This window comes from Callithrix jacchus, chromosome 9 (genome assembly GCF_049354715.1).
Source record: "Callithrix jacchus isolate 240 chromosome 9, calJac240_pri, whole genome shotgun sequence".
In the NCBI taxonomy this organism is placed as follows: domain Eukaryota; kingdom Metazoa; phylum Chordata; class Mammalia; order Primates; family Cebidae; genus Callithrix; species Callithrix jacchus.
The window spans coordinates 65,828,238-65,848,020 of record NC_133510.1 but is presented as its reverse complement, the minus strand read 5'-3'; the positions used below and the strand labels follow the sequence as shown (position 1 = coordinate 65,848,020).

General features: G+C 48.9%; 1 protein-coding gene across 2 annotated transcripts; it reads right to left on the bottom strand.

Moving 5' to 3' along the window:
- Positions 1–244: 244 nt before the first annotated feature.
- Positions 245–18,245, bottom strand: CALCOCO1 (calcium binding and coiled-coil domain 1). Of its 2 annotated transcripts, none has more exons than XR_013521858.1 (15): positions 18,197–18,245; positions 15,895–16,074; positions 15,445–15,547; positions 14,260–14,450; positions 11,702–11,860; positions 11,144–11,292; positions 9,174–9,264; positions 5,408–5,563; positions 4,953–5,207; positions 4,372–4,497; positions 3,782–3,877; positions 3,317–3,425; positions 2,884–3,083; positions 2,227–2,446; positions 245–1,254 (listed from the first exon to the last, which is right to left on the bottom strand). XR_013521858.1 is itself a non-coding variant. In XM_003733757.5 (15 exons), the coding sequence occupies exons 2-15, from the start codon at positions 16,048–16,050 to the stop codon at positions 1,077–1,079; spliced, it is 2,076 nt and encodes a 691-aa protein (XP_003733805.1). In that variant the 5' UTR covers positions 16,051–16,074; positions 18,197–18,245; the 3' UTR covers positions 245–1,076. The 2 variants fall into 2 exon arrangements, 1 of the variants encoding a protein (XP_003733805.1); XM_003733757.5 differs by having other exon boundaries at positions 2,227–2,333.
- Positions 18,246–19,783: the final 1,538 nt, after the last annotated feature.

Sequence of the window (19,783 nt, the reverse complement as noted above, 5' to 3'; positions counted from 1 at the left end):
GAGCAGAACTGACACAGACCCATCACTTTGCTCCCTTCCCCACTGCCGCACTATCCAAGCCTAACTCCCATTTGAGACAACCCACTGGTTGCCAGCACACCAGTAGGCACAACAGGACAGTAACTGCCCAGCATCCCCCACCATGAGGCAGGGATGCATCCCTTCTTTCCCTCCTCCCTCCATCAGGGTCTAAGGGCTGGCGGTCTGGGTCCTCATAATAAGAACACATTTGTGACAACAGTTATACATATCATATAAATATATTTGTTCAAACTACAGATCAAAGGGAAGGATATCAGGGGGAAGCTTTTATTGCTGTGGGGGGACCTGGAGAGGGAGGAGGGGCTGGGAAATAGGGATGCCTGGGACCATTTCTTCCCCCCATCCCTCACAGAAGGCACAAATACATTATTTCTTTCTGTGTGAGGAGATGTGGGAACAGGATACAGAGTACAGGAATCCTCAAAAATACAAAACTCTCCAAACTGAATACCTAAGGCTATGGAAAAGGCTGGGGTGGGGCGCAGAAGGCAACGGGGGAACAGAAGGAGGAACCAACGAAGCTGAGAACCAAAAGGGACCTGAGAGGCCGTGGTGTCCATGCTGCTGCCTCTATGCAGGCCCGAGAAAACTCAGGTAAACAAACGGAAACCCCAAATAAGAGAGGGTGGGGTGCCCCAAGAATTGGCTTTGGGGCATCAGACATGGGAGTGTGTGTGAGTGTGTGTGTGTGTGTGTGTGTGCGTGCAGTGGCTGTGTATCAGCAGCAACCAGGGCTATTCCCACAGGGGAAGGCCTCCTCCATCCCGGTTCCTCCAAAACCACTTTCAGGGGGTAAATTCAGCCACTGCTTCTGAACAGGACCCCTTCCTGGGACAAAAGAGCCAAGTAGGAGAGGAGAAAGTGAGAAATCCTGGGATGAAAGCAGGACACACAGAAGCAGTTCCTAGGGAACAGAATCTCATGGAGGAGCCTGGTATGGTAGAAAATGGGCATAAATATATGCATGTGTGTGAGTGACTGTGTGTGTGTGTGTGTGTGTGTGTGTGTATTTGTGCATGTATGAGGGAGGAAGATCACTCAAAGGTGAAGGGGTCCTGTGTGCTGAAAAAGAAGTGTCCATCCATGTGGTCCTCCAGGGCATCCTTGTCACTCTCAGCAGGGAAGCGCTCCTTACAGATAGGACACTCCTTCCATGTGGGGGTGGCAGGGCCCCCAGTGCTGGCTTCTGACAGGGGACCCACTGTAAAGCCACTAAGAGAGACAGAGGGGTTAGGGGAGAGGGTTGGCGTGCTCTGTTCCCTTCTTGACTTGCAGACTTCAGGGAGCAGGACCCACGCGTCTGGTCCCAGGTTATCCTGCGCCTAATGCAGCATCCCAGCCTCTCCCACAGCGTCCTTCTCCCCATAATTCTGGAAGGCTTGTTTTTTCAGTTCCCCATGTCCTCTCTTCTTTAGTCCCTGCTAGTCTCTGCAGTGCGAAGCCCATCCCCCAACCTCCTGCTCTCCTCCCTCCATCTCGGTCTGTTGCCTAATGAGGCTGAAAATGAGTCTGACATCGTCCTTCATCTTCCCGCTCCAGCTGAGAAGGATGACAGCATCACCCCCTCCCTGCCCTGAGCCCATCTCACATCTAGGCAAAACTGGGACTAGATGATCAAATCTCCCTTTCCTGTGCCTGCCCCCTTGACCCTGGGAATAACAGGGAAGAAGGTGACAATCTGGTACCTGAAACCCCCACCCCTGTAGGTTCCCTTCCCTGAGGGTCCCCAGGAAAGTCAGGGAAGAGGGACAGCATTTTTGGTGTAGCTAGATGGATGCTGGACCCCAGTCTTCTCTCTGCTCCTATCCCTGAGGGCTGTGGTCACCTCCCTTCCTTCCCGGAGGATCCTAGGTACCTACCTAGTGGCTGGGGAAGGGGGTGGGGCAGGAGAGAGGGGAAGCAAGGCAATTTGGGCTCTGCGGAAGATGGTGCTAGAACAAAATAGAAGCCAGTTAAAGGCAAGACCTCTGAGTGCATTGATAAGATAGGGGGAGGGATTACCTGAAAGCATCTGGGATTTGGAGCAGTGAGTCAGTTTCCTTGTTAACCACACCTGTATCTCCTTTTCTTGGCTGAGGCCAAGGAGGGTGGGGGTTGGGAGCAGGGCCTGGTGACTGTCCACACAGATGCCCCTTTCCTCTGACCTCCTCCCACTTCTCTCCTGGCCTCGCTGGTTGAACTCACCTGGCCATGTCATAGAAGGCACTGCCCAGTTCAGGAAGCAGCAAGTTGGCCTCCTCGCCCCCACTCTGCACAGCAGCCATCAGGACTGACTTCTCATCTTCAGCCTCCTGGACGCCGAAGAGACAGGGTTGGACTTTGGGGTGGTGTCCCAAGATGGGGGAGCAGCACATTAGGACAGGTATGGGAGGAGCAGCCAAGGTTAGGACAGTGACCTGGGGGGCTTAGGAAGAGTGAGGCAGGAGAGGCGTTTTGAGGGGCTGGTAGATAACAAGAGAATGAGGAGTGTGGGGGAGGGAAGAAGCAGTGAGGCTACTGGGCTGGTCTGGGTTTTGGGATGGTATCTGTTGGTGTGGCCTTGAAGAAAGGCTGGGCCTGCCTCCTCTGCCCTGGGAAAAAAAGAGAGCCCCATATGGCTAAGATTCCTGCTCTAATTAGCCGGGGCACGTGCCTGTGGTCCCAGCTACTCTCGGAAGACTGAGGTGGGAGGTTCACTTCAGCCCAGGAGGCAGAGGCTGCAGTGAGCCAAGACCATGCGGTACTCCAGCCTGGGCGACAAGAGTGAGACCCTGTCTGAGAGACTCCTGCTGTAGAGCCGGGGATACTTGGGTTTGGCCCTACCCCTCCTTACTGCCTCTCACAGGCTCCTCCACTGCTCACCGAGTCAGAGCTACTGTCCTCAGCTGGCCCAGAGAGGTGAGAAGAAATGGGAGCTGGCTGGCTGATGACAACGAGGGGAGAAGTCTCTCGAGGCCCAGCAGGAGAGGAGCCTGGGTCTCCATGCTCACAAGGGCCATAGGGTGGGAGCCTCATGTCTTCTGGGGACTCGTCCTCTGAGTCTGTCAGAGCTGCTGGGCAGCCTGTAGGAGACAGAGCAGGCAGAGAAGAAAGAAAGATGTGTCGTGAGAAGGTTGGACCAGCTGTCTCCTCTGGATGAGGGGTATCATTAGACTAAACAGGGGACAGGGTCTGGGAAAGAAAAGGCAAAACACATAGAAGGCAGAGGCAGCTCCCGGCAAGGTTACATGGAGCCTTCCTCAATAGCGGGAGGTAGAGTGGGGAAGAGGTGTTACAAGACTGGGGCTGTACGGACTCAGCCCCGCAGCAGCCTCCTCGTCCTCTGTGGCAGCATCCTCATTCCACTTCTCATCTGCCACCTTCTCCAGGCGGGCCTCCAGCTTTCTCATATACTCTAGCAATTCCTGGAATTGGAAGGAAAGAGGCAGGTGCTAGAGACTGGGAAGGTGCCAACCTTGCTGGCCTGCAAGGCCTTTCTCTGCACCCAGGAGGAATTCTTAGCTTCTCAGGATTAGAAGTCTTCAGCAAATACTAGGGCAACTTCAGGTAGATACCCCCCAGCACCCCTCCTTCACCACTTACATCCCTCCCTTCTCTTAGAGATCCCCTGTCCTGCCAAGTCCGCTAATAAGAGAAGCCAGGGTATGAGTCCTCTTGGAGAGAACAATTTCTAAGTCAAGGGATGACAGGAATTTACAAAGTTTCTAGCCCTCTAGTCCTCACCTGTGGTATCCATGGGGCCTGGGTTATGTGTGCTCACCTGCTTCTCCTCTTGTAACTGCTCCTTTTCCTTCTGGAGCACACGCAGAGCTGACCGCAGCTCTGTCAGCTCCCGCTTACTTTCTGACAACTGCACCTGAGGGAAGAGAGTCAGATGGAATCTGGAGCCTAGAATGTACCTCTAAGAACCTGGGCTCTAGGAGCAGGACCAACAATCTAGAACCAGGTCTCCCCATGTCTCTGCTGCTTTCTTGCACTGACACACCCAAAGAATTCCCAACACTCTTCCTCCATGAGTCCTTTGTCTTGGGCCACAGGGATTCAGTGATCTAAGTTCTAGTCTCTGCCTCTCGAGTGGGGACCTGGATGACTGCCTCTAGGCTGGGGTGCAGAGGTGTACCAAGGGGCCACTCTATAATTCTCCTAAGTCACCCCTACTGGGCCCAGATGTGTGCCCTGAGAGCAGAAAGAATGCACATTTCACACCAATGAGGGCTTGTGTGTGCAAGTGAAATGCACCCAACATGTAAGTGGATACCTCACACTTCTGAGCCCATACCCAAGACAGAGAAGGGGTATGGATGCCTCAGGAGGCCAGAGGACAGGACCGTTGGTGGCTGGGTGCCTCACCAGGCTAGAATCCTTTTCCTGGGCCAGCTCAGTCTTCAACACTTGGGTTTGGGTCCTCTCCTCCTGAACTGCCTTCTCTAGTCGAAGTATCTCTGCACTCAGCTTCAGGATCTTGTCCTTCTCTGCCTAGGAGATAGCCAAGAAGAAAAACAGGAAAGTGGAGGGGGAAGAAAAAGGGACGCCACTGTCAACAGCATCATCCCTTACTGTGTCCTTTCTTTTCTTTCAAGAACCATTTTTGGAGGATTTTCCCCTCTCATTTCCTAACGCAGGAGAGGACATCAATGACAGCAAGTGCTGCACTGATCAGGAATGGGCATTATGGCAGGGCCTGGGGCCTAGGACAGAAAATGTTTCTGTTCCAAGGAAGGTGCTCTGGTGATCAGAATTGGGATACCCTGGTCAGAGATGGGTCATGCTTGGAAAGTAAGGTGTACCTCCCTCAAAGTCCCTCTCCACCCCAAGTCCTCTAAGGTTCTCAACCCCTCTTCTCTCCTCCCAGAGGGTCTGACCACATGTAGGAGTCCCCACAGAGGTGGGGGCAGTGGCCATCATTCTGCCAGGTGCCCCTATCCCTCTACCTCCACACTCTGCAGCAGCCCTGCCCGCTCCTTGCTCCACTGGGATTTTTCTTCTTTCAAGTGCAAACTGAGCTCAGCCAGCCTGCCGTTGACTTCAGCCACTTCCAGGCGGCTGCGGTGTAGTTCGGCTATGGTGCGGTCCCTGGCTGCTGCTGCACTGGCCAACTCCTCCCCAAGAAGGGTGGCTTTCTGCTGGCTTGAGGCTGCAAGCTCCTGGGCCCCTCGAAGCTGCTCCTTCAGGGGCTCCAGCTCAGCCTGAGGAGAAAGGAGGAGATGGAGATCAGAGTTCCCTGTGAATCATTTGTCAGCCAGGGAGGTAACCAGGCTCCCTCCACTCCACTGCATTAGGACTCAGGGTTGTGTTGTTTTGTCTTTAGCCATGTCTTTCCCTTTCTCTTTAGACAACTTGCTCTTGGAACTTTCCCGGTTTTCTGTTGCCTTGGAGCCTTACTCACCACCCGCTGCTGGGCCTGGCCTAGGGTGTCCTTCATCTGGGCCACCTTGTCTTTCAGTCGCTCAACCTGAGCACTCTGCTCCTCTTGCCAGCTCTTGGCCTCCAGCAGCTCCAAATTTAAGCGATGGTTCTCCTGTTGTGCTGCCTGGAGCTCAGCCTGATGGAAGTGGAAAGCAGGTAAGGAAAGGGGTATGTGTGTTGAGGTGGTGCGGCAGGTGAACGATGGTGATGAGAGAAGTCAAGGCTCCACTTCTGAGATTTAACACACACTCAAGCCTTCAGCTATTGCCAGCTCTTCTTGGGTTTTCAGCTCAAAGGACTCAATCCTGCATATCCAGTCTCCAGCTTCCAAAATGAGGTATCCAGCATCAAGCCTCAGGTCTTACATATAGGCATTCCATGTACTATTTCTGCTACTCCATTCTTTCTCTTAAATCAAAACTCAGTCTCCATGCCCTACAGGCCCCTCAAACTCCTACCCCATCCCAGTCTTTCTTCATCTTATTTCTGTCCATGGTACCAGCTAGCTCCCAAGTTACTCAGGAATGGTTCCCTTGGTGCCATGCTTGGCTCTGTCCTCCTCCTAGCTGTCCACAGAAAAGCCTACTGCTTCTCCATCCTGGTCACAGCCATTTCCTCTTCTCTATTACCAGCGCAACCACATTATCTCAGACTCTGCTCATTTCCTGCTTGGACTACTGAATAACTTCACAACTAGCTCATTCTCCACAAGGCAATCGGATTATTCTTCTTAAAGTTCTGATTCTTTAAGTACAGTTATTTTCTTTTTTAGATTTAGGGTCCAGCTCTGTCACCAAGACTGGAGTGAAGTAGCATGGTCATAGCTCACTGCAGCCTCCAACTCCTGGGCTCAAGCAATTGCCTCACCCCAGCCTCCTGAATAGCTGGGATTATAGGTGTGTACCACCATGCCTGCCTAATTTTTGTATTTTTTGTCGAGATGGTCTCACTATGTTGCCCAGGCTTGTCTCGAACTCCTGAGCTCAAGGGATCCTCCTGCCTTGGCCTCTCAAAATGTTGGGATTACAGGCATGAGCTACTGCACCTGGCCATAAGTACATGTCACCCCTGCTTGAAAAATCATCAAAGCCTTTCACTGCTTGTGGAATAAAAATGAAGCTCAGGATCCTCCACAGTCTGACCTTGGCCTTATCTCAAACACTTAAGTCACACATTCAAATGCGCTGAGTGAACACTCTAAGCCTGTGCTCATGTCTTTTTCTGTTCCTAGAATAGCCTCACTCTCATCTCTGCCTACTCAAATTCTACCTATTCTCACTGCTGTGCAAAGGGTTTTTAAATGATCTTCCACACAAACCCAGGGATCTGAGGAAGCAATTTAGGAGTTCTATAGATATTTGATTTGAACTTCTGCTAAATATTAACAATTATGTTAAAAAAAAAAAAAACAAAAAACACAAGGCCAGCTGCAGTGGCTCACAGCTATAATCTCAGCGTGATTTGGGAGGCCGAGGCAGGTGGATCAGCTGAGGTCAGAAGTTCAAGACCAGCCTGGCCAACATGGTGAAACCCCATCTCTACTAAAAACACAAAAACTTAGCCAGGTGTGATAGCTGGTGCCTGTAATCCCAGCTACTCAGGAGGCTGAGGCAGGAGAATCGCTTGAACTCGGAAGGCGGATGTTGCAGTGACCCAAGATCATGACACTGCACTCCAGCCTGGGCAACAAGAGTGAAATTCCATCTCAAAAAAAAAAAAAAAAAGGGGCCAGATGCAGTGGCTCACGCCTATAATCCCAGCACTTTGAGACCGAGGCAGGTGGATCACGAGGTCAGGAGATTGAGACCATTCTGGCTAACACAGTGAAACCCCGTCTGTACTAAAAAAAAAAAAAAAAATTAGCCAGGCATGGTAGCATGTGCTGGTAGTCCCAGCTACTACTTGGGAGGCTGAGGCAGGAGAATCACTTGGACCTGGGAGGCGGAGGTTGCAGTGAGCCAAGATTGTGCCACTGCACTCCAGCCTGGGTGACAGAGCAAGACTCTGTCTAAAAAACAAAACAAAACAGAAAAACAAAGAAAACCCCATAAAATCACAAATTAACACACTGGAGATCACCAGTTGATATGTGTTTCCAGGTTAATTCATTTTTGTGCAAAGCTCAGAACAGTTTCTGTTGTATTTTCTATTGAATTGAAGAGTAAACTGAGCTGCAAGGTGGCCAGTTTAAAAATGGTTATCATTTGCACCTACTTGTGTGTGACTCAATGTGTTCTCAATATTGCATAACCAAAATAAAATACAGAAATACATTAGTTGCTGAGGCTGACAGAAAGTCATCCATAACCTCTAATTTCAAAGTCTGGTGTATCTCAAAATTACCTAAATGCTTTCATTAACTTTTAAGTAAATGTTATACATTCAAATTTATAAAGTTACAGTACTAAAATATTGGTTTTGTTTATTCAGTGAGATTCCACATAAGATGAAAAACTTTAGTGGTGGGAGGAAAAGAAATGGTTCTGCTAAAAAGGTTTGGAAGTACTAGGCTACTACATGCTCCACACCCCACCCCTTTTTTTTTCTGAGACAGAATCTCACAATCTCACTCTGTCACCCAGGCTGGAGTGCAGGGGTGTGATCATAGCCCATTGCAGCCTCGACCTCCTGGGCTTAAGCAATTCTTCCACCTCAGCTTCCTGAGTAGCTAGGACTACAGGTGCATGCCACCATGCCTAGCTATTTTAAAATTTTTTGTAGAGATGGGGTCTTACTATATTGCCCAGGCTGGTTTTGAACTCCTGGGCTTGAACAATCCTCCTACCTCAGCTTCCCGAAGTGCTACAATCATAGTCATGAACTACCACGTCTAGCCATGAACCTCCCCTGCTTTTTTTTTTTTTTTTTTTTGAGACAGAGTCTTTTACTCTGTCACCCAGGCTGGAGTGCAGTATTGTGATCTATGCTCACTGTAGCCTCTGCCTCCTGGTTCAAGCAATTCTCCTACCTCAGCCTCCCGAGTAGCTGGGATTACTGCCACCCACCACCATGACTGGCTAATTGTTGTTATTTTTAGTAGAGACGGGGTTTCACCATGTTGGCCAGGCTGGTCTTGAACTCCTGACCTAAGGTGATCCACCCGCCTTGGCTTCTCAAAGTACTGGGGTTACAGGCGTGAGTCACCGTGCCCGGCCTTCACACCCCTTTTAAAAAGACTTTTCTAACATCTCTAACAAAATCTGCTCTCACATACCTCCCTAGAGCCCTACAATACTTCATTAGATTTCTCTTGAGGCCAGGCACAGTGGCTCACACCTGTAACCTTAGCACATTGGGAGGCTGAGGTAGGCGGATCACTTGAGATCGGGAGTTTGAGACCAGCCTGCCCAACATGATGAAATCCTGTCTTTACTAAAAATACAAAAATTAATTGGGTGTGGTGGTGCACGCCTGTAATCCCAGCTGCTCGGGTAGCTGAGACATGAGAATCGCTGGAACCTGGGAGGCAGAGGTTGCAGTGAGCTGAGACAGTACCACTGCACACCAGCCTAGGAGACAAAGTGAGACTCTGTCTCCAAAAAAACAACAACAAAAGAAGATTTCTCTTGTGACACTTCTTATATTCCACTTTGACTAATTCTGATTTGGATATATGTCTTCTGTTCCCGAGTAGAGCACACACAATGTCTTCTTTACATTTTTATTCCCTTTGGTGCCCGGCTCTCAGAAAGGAATCAAACACTGACTGAACAATGGAGAAAGTAAACCGACTCTGAGCCCCTTACCTCGCTTTGCTCCTTGTCTGCTTGTACTTCTTTCAGTTGCCCAAGGAGCTTCTCTTGTTCCCGGGTCAGGGCCTTCACTGTGTCTCTAACCCTGGGATTGGTAGGATGACATGTCAGACAATCTGCTCCACCCAGAGAAGGAACGGACTCAGACCTCTATCTTGTGCCCTTTTACTGCTGCTCTAGGCCCAGATCTCCATTTCACTCTGGGATGCATAAATCCCCAAGCCAGCGGATCCAGTTCTAAGCCCCAAGATTCCAGGTTCTAGAGCACAATTTAGAAATAAATAGTTTTTCTTCTTTTTTGAAGTGATATTTTAAGGAATGTTCTGCTGATGGCTCCTACTGATTTCACTCAATCTAGTCTTTTCGAGACAAGGGCAGTCATTATTGATGATAAACTTTTGATCTAGACCAGAAGTTGGCAGACTCTTTCTGTAAAGGGCCTGATAGTAAAGATTGTATGCTCTGCAGGCCATGTGGTCTCTGAGGCATCTATTCCACTCTGTCATTGCAGTGCAGAAGCATCCACTGACAATATGCAAGTGAACGAGAGCGATGTTCCAACAAAACATGAACAAAGATTTCAAGTTTATACAATTTTCATGTCACAAAATATTCTTCTTTTAGTTTGTTCTTAACCATTAAAGGATGTAAAAACTATTCTTACCTGTGGGCTACACAACAGGTGGCAGGCTAAATATGGCTTGTGGGCCATAGTTGTTGACCCCTGGTCTAGGCAGTCCCTAATCTTTTCCAGATGCTCAATCTGACCCCTGCTTTTCTAACCTACGACTTAGAATGTAGACAGCTAATATCTCCCTAGGGCGAGACTAACATGTCCTGAAGAAGCCTCTCAGATGAACCCACTTATTACTTTGGGCCTCGGACGGAATGCCTTTCTTTTAAACAGTTTTAAAAAATATCACATCTACCAGTACTAAATGAAACATAATTATGTCATTTAATGAAATAAGGAACTAGATAGAGTGTTTAAACTCGTGAAAGTTTGAAGGATGGACACGGGAGGTGGTATCACTATTTATGCTACTTGGTAGAGGTACCAGTTTTCTGGAAGAAGAGAGAAATGTGTTCTGTGTGTCTCCAGAGGTCTCAGGACCTCCTGGTAAGTTACAGGAGGATGGAGTTTGGCTTAATACAAGAGATACAAAAATGACAGCTGTCAAATGTTGAAGGAGGCTGCCTCCTGAGGGTGACCTCTTACATACCCTCATACATACCTTACATTCCCAATGCCAAGAGTCTATGATTTTAATTTTTTCAGGGGAGAGATTCCATAATCTTCCTGGATCACCAGTTCTAATGTTTCTTAATAGTAACTTTCCTGTGGTCAAATCTGAAATCCATCCTCTCTCTCTCTTTTTTTTTTGAGATGGAGTTTCACGCTTGTTTTCCATGCTGGAGTGCAATGGTGCAATCTCAGCTCACCGCAACCTCCGCCTCCCAGGTTCAAGCGATTCTCCTGCTTCAGCCTCCTGAGTAGCTGGGATTACAGGCATGCACCACCATGCCCAGCTAATTTTGTATTTTTAGTAGAGACAGCATTTTTCCATGTTGGTCAGGCTGGTCTCAAACTCCTGACCTCAGGTGATCTGCCTGCCTCGGCCTCCCTAAGTGCTGGGATAACAGGCATCAGCCATCTCGCCCAGCCATATCCATCCTCTCTTATCTTACACTGACTTCTATCCCTTCTCTTCTTCCAAATCCTCCACTCCCAGCTCTGGCTCAGCTTTTGCTGCACAATAAGGGGTAACTATGATTATTTCTGAAGAGAAGGAGTAAAGACTAGTGTTTGGAAAGGTGGGAGAAAGCTCAGCAGAAAAGGGTATCCCCAGTAACTGGATTAGCCTGAGTGAGGGTGAGGGAAAGAGGAAGCATGTGGGGCAGACAGCAGGTCTGCCTGCCTGAGAGAGGAGGCTGGAGTGAGGGGGTCAGTGGACTCCCCTCACCTGTCCAGCTCCACCTCCTTCATCAGCACTTTCTCACTGATTGTCTGGATGTCGTCCTCCAGCTCCAGGATTCGTGCCACATGGTCTCCCTGTTGCCGGCTCAGGATGTCCCTTTCTTCTGTGATCTCCCCATGGGACCTCGAAATTCCCTGTAATTAAGTTTCCCCCAGAAGAAAAAGGAGGTTGGGATTCATCTCTCAAGTGGTGGAACAAAGACTTAGGAAGAGTACTCCAGGGTCTGACTGCTCCCACCCGGCTATCACATCATCATCCTTGAAAAAGAAACTGTAAGGGAACATTCCCTTACCTATCAATGTAGCTACCTCCACCTTAGCCCAGCATCCCTATGTTCAAAGAACTGAGTCTCATTACAAGTTTGGAACATGTCTTTTGTCATATCAAGTTTAATCCCACTTGTTACCCCTTAAATCTATTTCCTTGACGCCAGAACCATCATAAAAGCCAATTAACATCTCTCCTCCACCCTCTTCCCTGGGTTCAGATTTTAGACACTGGGTGAGCAGCCAGGCCCTGTCCCCTACCTGGCCCAGCTCCCACCTTGTACTGTTCTGTCAGCTCCGCGTGCTCCTGCCTGGCAGTTGCCAGAACCCTCTCGAGCTCCTGCACTCGGCTCCTCAGCTCTGTCACCTGTGCCTCCAGCTGCAGCTTCAGCTGCATCAGGTCATTCCGTTCTTGCTGGCTCTCATCGAGCTGGTTCTATAGATGGCAGGATGAGAAGGGGGTGTGCTGGTGGAGTACCCCTTCTAAGGGCCCATCCTCACTCAGAATGCATCAGATGCATTTTGGGGTTGGGGAGTTATGTAGCTTTGGGCTCTAAAGAGGTGAGAAAGGGAATGCTCAGTGTGCTACGGAATCCCATCCATCACACAGTCAGATGCACCAGCTCATGGCGCCCTGAACTGCCCATCCCTCTTTTTCCTTTCCCTGACCTAGGCCTGGCCCTTTCTTCACCCAGCAATTGCAGGAATCCCTCATGTGGCACAAGTCAATGAACATAGACACAAGGGATGACTCCCCTAATTTTACCCTATCTGCTCTGGAGTTGGACAGACTTGGGTTCAAATCTTCAACGCAATTTTTACTAGCTATGTGATTTTTTTTTAAGATAGGGTCTCACTATGTTGCCCAGGCTGGAGTGCAGTGGCTATCCACAGGTGCAACCACAGCATACCACAGCCTCAAATTCCTGGTCCCAATAGCTGAGACTACAGGCGCATGCCACTACACCCGGCTAGCTATGTGATTCTGAACAAGCTTCTTAACTTCTCTAAGTCTCTGTGTCTTCATCTGTAACATGATCCCTTAGTCTGGATTGTTGTAAGGCTCAAATGAGAATCATGACTGTGAAAACACAACAGAGTAGGAGCTCACGTATCTTTCACTTAAGTGACATAAATATCTTGCTATTCCTGTGGTGATGCCATGTATTTATTAGACTTGGAGTTCTAGAGGACAGGGTTTGTCTGAATCACAGGAAAGCTACTCATTCTCACCTTCTCATCCTTCCCCAGTTCCTTCCTTATCTGGGGAATTTATTTCCTCTCAGCCTGGCCCTGTCTCCTGTCTTCCTTCAGGAAGTCTTTCATGCTAATATCTGCCTTTACTCCTTAATTCTTCTCTATTTGGCTCAATAGAAATATAATACAAGACACATATATACTTTAAAATGTTCTAGCAGGCACTTAAAAATTAATGAGAAACATTTGAAATTTATTTCTAGAACACACACACACACACACACACACACACACAGATGGAGTCTCATTCTGTCACCCAGGCTGGAGTGTAGTGGTGCAATCTCGGCTCACTGCAACCTCCTCCTCCCAGGTTCAAGCAATCCTCCTGCCTCAGCCTCCCAAGTAGCTGGGATTACAGGCACCCGCCAGCATGCCCAGCTAATTTCTATATTTTTATTAGAGACGGGACACCATGTTGCCAGGCCAGGCTGGTCTTGACTCCTGACCTCAAGTGATCTGCCTGCCTCGACCTCCCAAAGTGCTGGGATTACAGGTGTGAGCCACTGTGCTTGGCCAAGAATATTTAGTCTAACACTGTCTGTCTAAAATAGCATCATTTTGGCCAAGTGTAGTGGCAATATACCTGTAGTCCCAGCTACTCAGGAGGTTGAGCTAGGAGGATTGCTTAAGCCCAGGAGTTCAAGATCAGCCTGGGCAACATAGTAAGACCCCATCTCTTAAAAAAAAAAAAAAAAGAGGTTTAAAAAGACCAAAACGGCCGGACATGGTGGCTCATACCTGTAATCCCAGCACTCTGGAAGGTTGAGGCAGGTGGATCACGAGGTCAGGAGACTAAGACCATCCTGGCCAACATGGTGAAATCCCATTTCTACTAAAAATACAAAAATTAGCTGGGTGTGGTGGCAGGTGCCTGTAGTCCCAGCTACTCGGGAGGCTGAGGCAGAAGAATCGCTTGAACCCAGGAGGTGGAGGTTTCAGTGAACCAAGATTGCACCAACACACTCAGCCTGGGTGACAGAGCGAGACTGTCTCAAAAAAACAAAAAAACCAACCAAATAGTATCATTTCAATATGTAGTCAAGATAAAAATTATTCAAGTCTTTTACATCTTTTAAAAATACTAAGTTTTCAGAATCTGGAGTATATTTTGCCCACACAGTCTATCTCAATTTGGATTAATTGCATTTGAAGTGCTCAAAAGCCATGTGTAGTTAAGAGCCTTTGGCGCTGGACAGTACAGGTCTGGGGTCTCACCTATCTTCTCTGGAAGCAGGTCTTGTGCTGCCTTTTTTCTGAATGTCCCTGGAGTAGCCCCCCTCTACCCTTTAGATCTTCCTCCAGGGCATAGGGCAGGATGTAGTGCATGGAGAAGGAAGGCTCTGAAAGTTCTTATGAAATCCTGAGTTACACTGGCCTGTGGGTAGTCTGCTTTCCTGCCTTACATGTTCGTGTATGTCTATGTTAGACTGAGACGTTCCTGGAGGCAGAACTTTGTCTAACCCTCAGTCAGGTCTTCAGTTGAGGCCACAGATGAGGGGAGGGTAAGGTGGGAAGGGTTCTCTTGCAATGCTGTCTCCCACTTCTTGCCCAGGAGTAACTCCGTTGTTCTTTTCTCACCTGTAGCACGGTTGCCTTGGGGACAACCAGCAGGATGTCAGAGCCCCCATCAGCCTCCTCCATGGTCACCAGTTCATCCATGGGCCTTGGCTCTCGGAACTGGAAAGGGGGGCTCTGCCCACACACCCGGCCCTGGCGGTTCACATATCGGAACTGGTAGAGCTGAGCTCCTGGTTTGGGCAGGTAGCTGGCTGTGGGAAGAAGAATGAACCCAGGATCCCAAATGATCAACTGTCCTTGGCTCCAGTCCCTTGCTCAGTGTTCCATACACTGTTTCTTCTCTTCTCCACTTCCTACAAGCCATTTCTTTTCCCAGGTACTCTTCTCCCTCCTTTCGGCCTATCCCTCTCCTTTCTTTCTTTCCCAAACCCACTCTCCTTCTATCACAATCATAACAATGCCAGTTACCATGTAGTGAGTGCCTATCATGTACCAGACACTGCAGTAACAGCTGTTATTTTATTTTGAGACCAAGTTGTGCTCAATTGCCCAGGCTGGAGTGCAGTGGCGCAATCTTGGCTCATTGCAACCTCTGCCTCCCGGGTTCAAGCGATACTCTTGCCTCAACCTCCTGAGTAGCTGGGACTACTGGCATGTACCACCACACCTGGCTAATTCTTTTGTATTTTTAGTAGAAATAGGGTTTTGCCATGTTGGCTGGGCTAGTCTTGAACTCTTGACCTCAAGTGATCCAACCACCTTGGCCTCCCAAAGTGCTGGGATCACCATGCCCGGCCTATAGCTTTCATTTTAAATCCTCATCATGTCCGTATAAGTCAGGCATCCCCTTTTACTGTTCAGATGATAGACACAGGGAGGTTATGTAATTTGCCCAAGGCCAAACAGCTTGTAAGTGTTAGAGGTGAGATTTGAACCCAGGTATTTCCCTCTTCTCAACACATAACGCTACCTTTCCCTCTTTCATACTCCCTTGTTCTTCCTTCTTTGGGTTGAATATGGGACTAGATGCCCTCTGAAGTTCCTTCCATTTTGAAGTCCCTGATTCTGCGATAATCCCATGATTTTCTATCTTCGAAGCCCTGTCGGATATATTCTCATTATATTTATTTTCATTTATTTTTCCTTGTCCTTTGTGCCTAACTTTTCTGTTTCTGAGCCCATCACCTTCTTCTAAACCTCTACTCCCTTGGCTCCTCTCTCCCAATTGTCCATCTTCCCTTGTACCTTGGAACTGGACACTGGTGTGGATGGGGGAGCCATCAGTTGTACTTTCAGGCACAGAAGACCACACAAATGTGTGGTAATCCCGAACACAGGCAGCCTCCACCTATGAAAGCCCAAGGTTGAAGAAAGGCATGGTGATGGAACTACCTTCTACGGATGGAAGAACAGGATGAAGGATTGAATGAGGGGGGCGTGGCGGGCAGGATGGAGCTACAGTGACAACAATGACAAGAGGAAGGGAAAGTGGAAGGACACTAATGTGTCAGTAGAGAACAAGGCATAGATGAAGAAAAGATGAGCTTTGCATATACAGTGGCCTCTGTCATCTGTGACATCTTTCTCTCTTCTTCTCTATCAACCTGAGGTTGAGAATCCAAGAACCCAATCATTCCCCTTATTCCAACCAACCCACAGCCCATAAACCTAAGCAAAAAGGGGTTCCAGGGATACCTTGAAGATGCCAATCCAGTCGCTGGCACTGGGCATGGTGCCTGGGGGAAGGGTGTAGTGACATTCCACCTTGGTGTTGGGGATGTAGGTCCGGGCTACATTCAGAAAGTTCACTCCACCACGGGATGGTGCCCGGCTTAGTGGTGATTCTTCCATCCTGTCCTTGAGATATCTGTCCTCCTATGAAAGAAAGGGTTGATATCCTGAAGTCTCTCTAGTCCACCTCCTCCCCCTGACAGCTCCAGCACCACACACTCACAGCCCCTGCCACTACACCTGGGGATAAGGCCGACCTGGTTCCAGTCCCTGAGGGTTATGCAACCTTGTAGAGGTATCACTCTTAGTCTCATCTACATCTAGGATGTAGATCTGGCCTTCCAAGTCAGTCCCCATCCGGTCTCACACTGTACCTTCTCTGGCTCACAGACCTTTCTGAGGGTTCAGGCTTCTCTAATTTTTGCTTCCAAAAGGGCACTCAGGGGGACAGAGCCTGGGACTTGGTCGACAGCCCCCATTTCTCCATTCCATTTCCCATACCTGGCTCTCGAATTCAAAATCCAACTGAGGTGTGGGGCCCTCTCATTGAGAGGTGTCCTTACCTCCTCCTAAGCTTGTTGACCCAGCTGTACCCAGGAGTAAGTTATGACATAAGAAAGTAGCAACTAATCTCTGAATGGTTGAGTTTTCAGAGCTAGAATATGGCTGGGGGTCGGGGAGGAACTGACAACCCAAATCCTTAGGCTCCTGGGCTCTCAGCTATTTTCATGCCTCTGAGCTGTCTACCCCCATGAACTCTAGGGAAGCAGAAGGCTTCTGCTGGCATCCAAGAGACAAAGGGAAGGGGAGGATATAAGGAAAGACAGGTCCTGTCCCTCGAATTATTATTCCAGGAAGTCAAGAATTCTGGAGGCGGCAGCTTCAAGGGTGGAGTGAGGCGCTTAGCAGGAACGTGGGGGGGTGGGGTGGGAGATGGAATGTGGGGGCCTGGAGCCAGGAAAGCCCCACCCCGGGATAGGGAGCAGACTAGAAAGTGGGAAGTAAGGGGTCTCAAGAAGTGGAAATGGATATTTAATGTTGAGGAAAGGGAAGATATATCGTTCAAAAAGAATGTAAGATTCTTCTCTCCAGACTGTGCCTGCAGCAGGACTAGAAACCTACTAGTTTCACTTTAGTATTTCTTTTCTCATTTTCTCTCTGCTCCCCTCAGCCTTGATCCTTCCATCTGTTTGTATTGGTAGCTGGAGACACACTATAGGATGGGGTTGAGAGGAAGGGGTATTCCAAGTTAGCTGGGGAGAGTTAATTGGAAAATATGAGGGTGGGGCAAGGACAGATAACAATCAAGAGATGCCTCTGTCCAGGGCTGTAAGATGGCCCTCTTATTCATCACTCCTCTCCAGCCCACTAATCTGCTTCCTGTGTCACTCACAGCCGACGTGTCCAACCAGACATTGCCACTAGTCATATGCACGCCCCCAAACATCACAAACCCACACAAGCTGAAGTCCAGGGGACAGGAAGCTTTAAAAGAAAACAGAAACTCGGTGGATAAAGGTGAGCCAGCAACACAAAAAGGAGCAACTTCTGCCCCCCAAATACGTAGGACAAGAAGTTTTTTTTGGATGTTCATCTCTCTGAAAAATTCCTAGTTAAATCTAGTCCATGTTTTCTCCAAGCGCAATTCTTCCAGCTTTCTAAGGGTGGGGGTAAACTGTCCCCAAAGATCTATACCTGGAGAACCCTAAAAGACACCCACAAAGAAAATCTGTAACAGCTGTAAAACGTTCTTTACGTCCGAAAGAAAGTTCTGAGCACCTAGGTGTAGATGTGTAGCGTGATTCAGATGTTCACATGGGGGGCGGGGAGCGGGGTGTCCCACCCCCTACTCTATAGGGCTCTAGAGTGCCTTGACATTCTACAACTTGGAAGTTTCCCCTTCCCCCAGGGATTCAGCGTCGTAAAGGCCTTCGGATTTGCGTAAGGGAGAGCAGGAAGACGTCTGGGGAACAGATCTTACCTGGGAGAGAATAAGCAGATTTCAGCTCCCCTAAAGGGATCAAGCTTTATCGACACGTACTGAGAAGGCGAGGACAACGAGGGGTCGCCCCCTCTAATCAGGGTCCCCTTGAAACCAAGAACTCCCCAAACAGTGGGGGTGGCTTCTCCAGTACGGAAAGTGTTAAAACCCAAAGGCTCCTGCATCCGCCTTCGACAGTTCCCTTATGTTATTTTTCCCCAAGCTGGAAAGTGGGGCGAGCCTCCCCTCCCATAAGATAGCCCCCAATTAGGCCAAGTTTCTTACCCAACAGACGGATCAGCTGTTCCCCTCACCTTTCACCAACAACAAAAACAGCACTCCGACTTCTGGAGGGGAGAGAGACGAGTGGGCGCGAGGGCTTCTGGGGTTTGTGGTTCTCCCGCGCCCTTTTGCAGCCGCGCTGGATCGGATCTAGGACTACACATCCCAGAAAGCCGCGCACAAGGAGGGCGGGGAAGAGGGCGCCCGCGGCGGCGGCCTCTCTGCGGCGTCCTGGGAGGCGTAGTTCTCACTCCTAAGGCAGAAAACGAGGGTGTGGCCACGAAAGGACTTCACGGCCCATGATCCCTTAGGAGGGGGCCGGCTGTATTAGTGGTGGCTGCTGGTTTGTAACGTGCATTGTTGGGGGGTGGGGAGGATTTATGGCTCTAACGCCTTCTGTATAACGCTTTAGCGGTGGGCAGAACTCTTTCTGTTGTGCCATCTCATGCACTTTTCACACCCACCTGTGGGATAGGCGTTCGCGTTAGGCACACTTAACAGATGAAGAACCTCATGCCCAGTACGATTAAGGAGCCGGTGTGAAGTGTCAAAGCTATGAAATGTAGAACTGCGCTAGCCTTGGTGACTCCACGTCATGTGTTCTTGCCACTACACCACAGCTACCCACCATTTGGGGATGGGAAACTGATAGCTGGGGTAGCAGTTTCTTCTTTGCTTCACCCTCAGGGACAGACCTTGTAAGAATGATGTGTTCTTCACAGCTGACCGTTTTCTTCCAACTTGAGGATTTCAGTGCTAAGGGGCCTGAAAATACACACCTCGACTGGGCTCTCCTAGAGTGGCTTCTGGGTTTAGGAAGAGGATATAATTGCCTGAGGTGGTGGTAGGAGCAGTGGAATGAGAAGAATGAAATTGAAAAGGGAGCCTGGCATAATTCAGGACCTGTCACAATTCACAAACAAGCCACTTACAGGGGCCTGTTTGCCCAAGCCTTTTAAGTGGCTTAAATTAATTAGGATAACAATACATGCTGACGTTCCGGTTTTTATTTAGGAGAGGTAAAATATTGACACGTCTCCCACACACACCAAATCACTTTATAGACCTGGGCATACTGCTCCCCTCTCGCCATTGTCCACCCCTCTAGTCGGAGGCATTCGGAACTACCTCTTTCCCTGGCTCTGTATTAAGGCATTAGTCTTAAGGATTGATTTCCTCTTCCTAGGTGCCTGCTTTAACTCTCTACTGCACTAAGTTATGGAGCTTCTGCCTTCTCCAAGTTTTTTGGTAGTGTTTTGCTTTTATGACTGAATGCGGTGTCTGCCCTGAATGTCTTTCATCTGAAGATCTCCAGGCACTTAACAATTAGTTACTGGGCTGCACAAACATTAAGGTGATGTGTCTGTGTCATTAGTCAGGATTTATGAGTTAGGGAACCAGCTTCTGGATGAGAAGGCAGGTCAAGGTCTGGAGTGGGTTAAGAGTGTGGCCTGTTCAAGGACCCAAGTCTCAAGTTTCTTGGCTCTTGTCTTCCACCAAAAATAAAGGTCTATAAGAAAGCTGTCTCAGACAGAGCTAAAAATGATAACTTCCATTTATTGAGTGCTTACGATCTGTTCAAACTATACT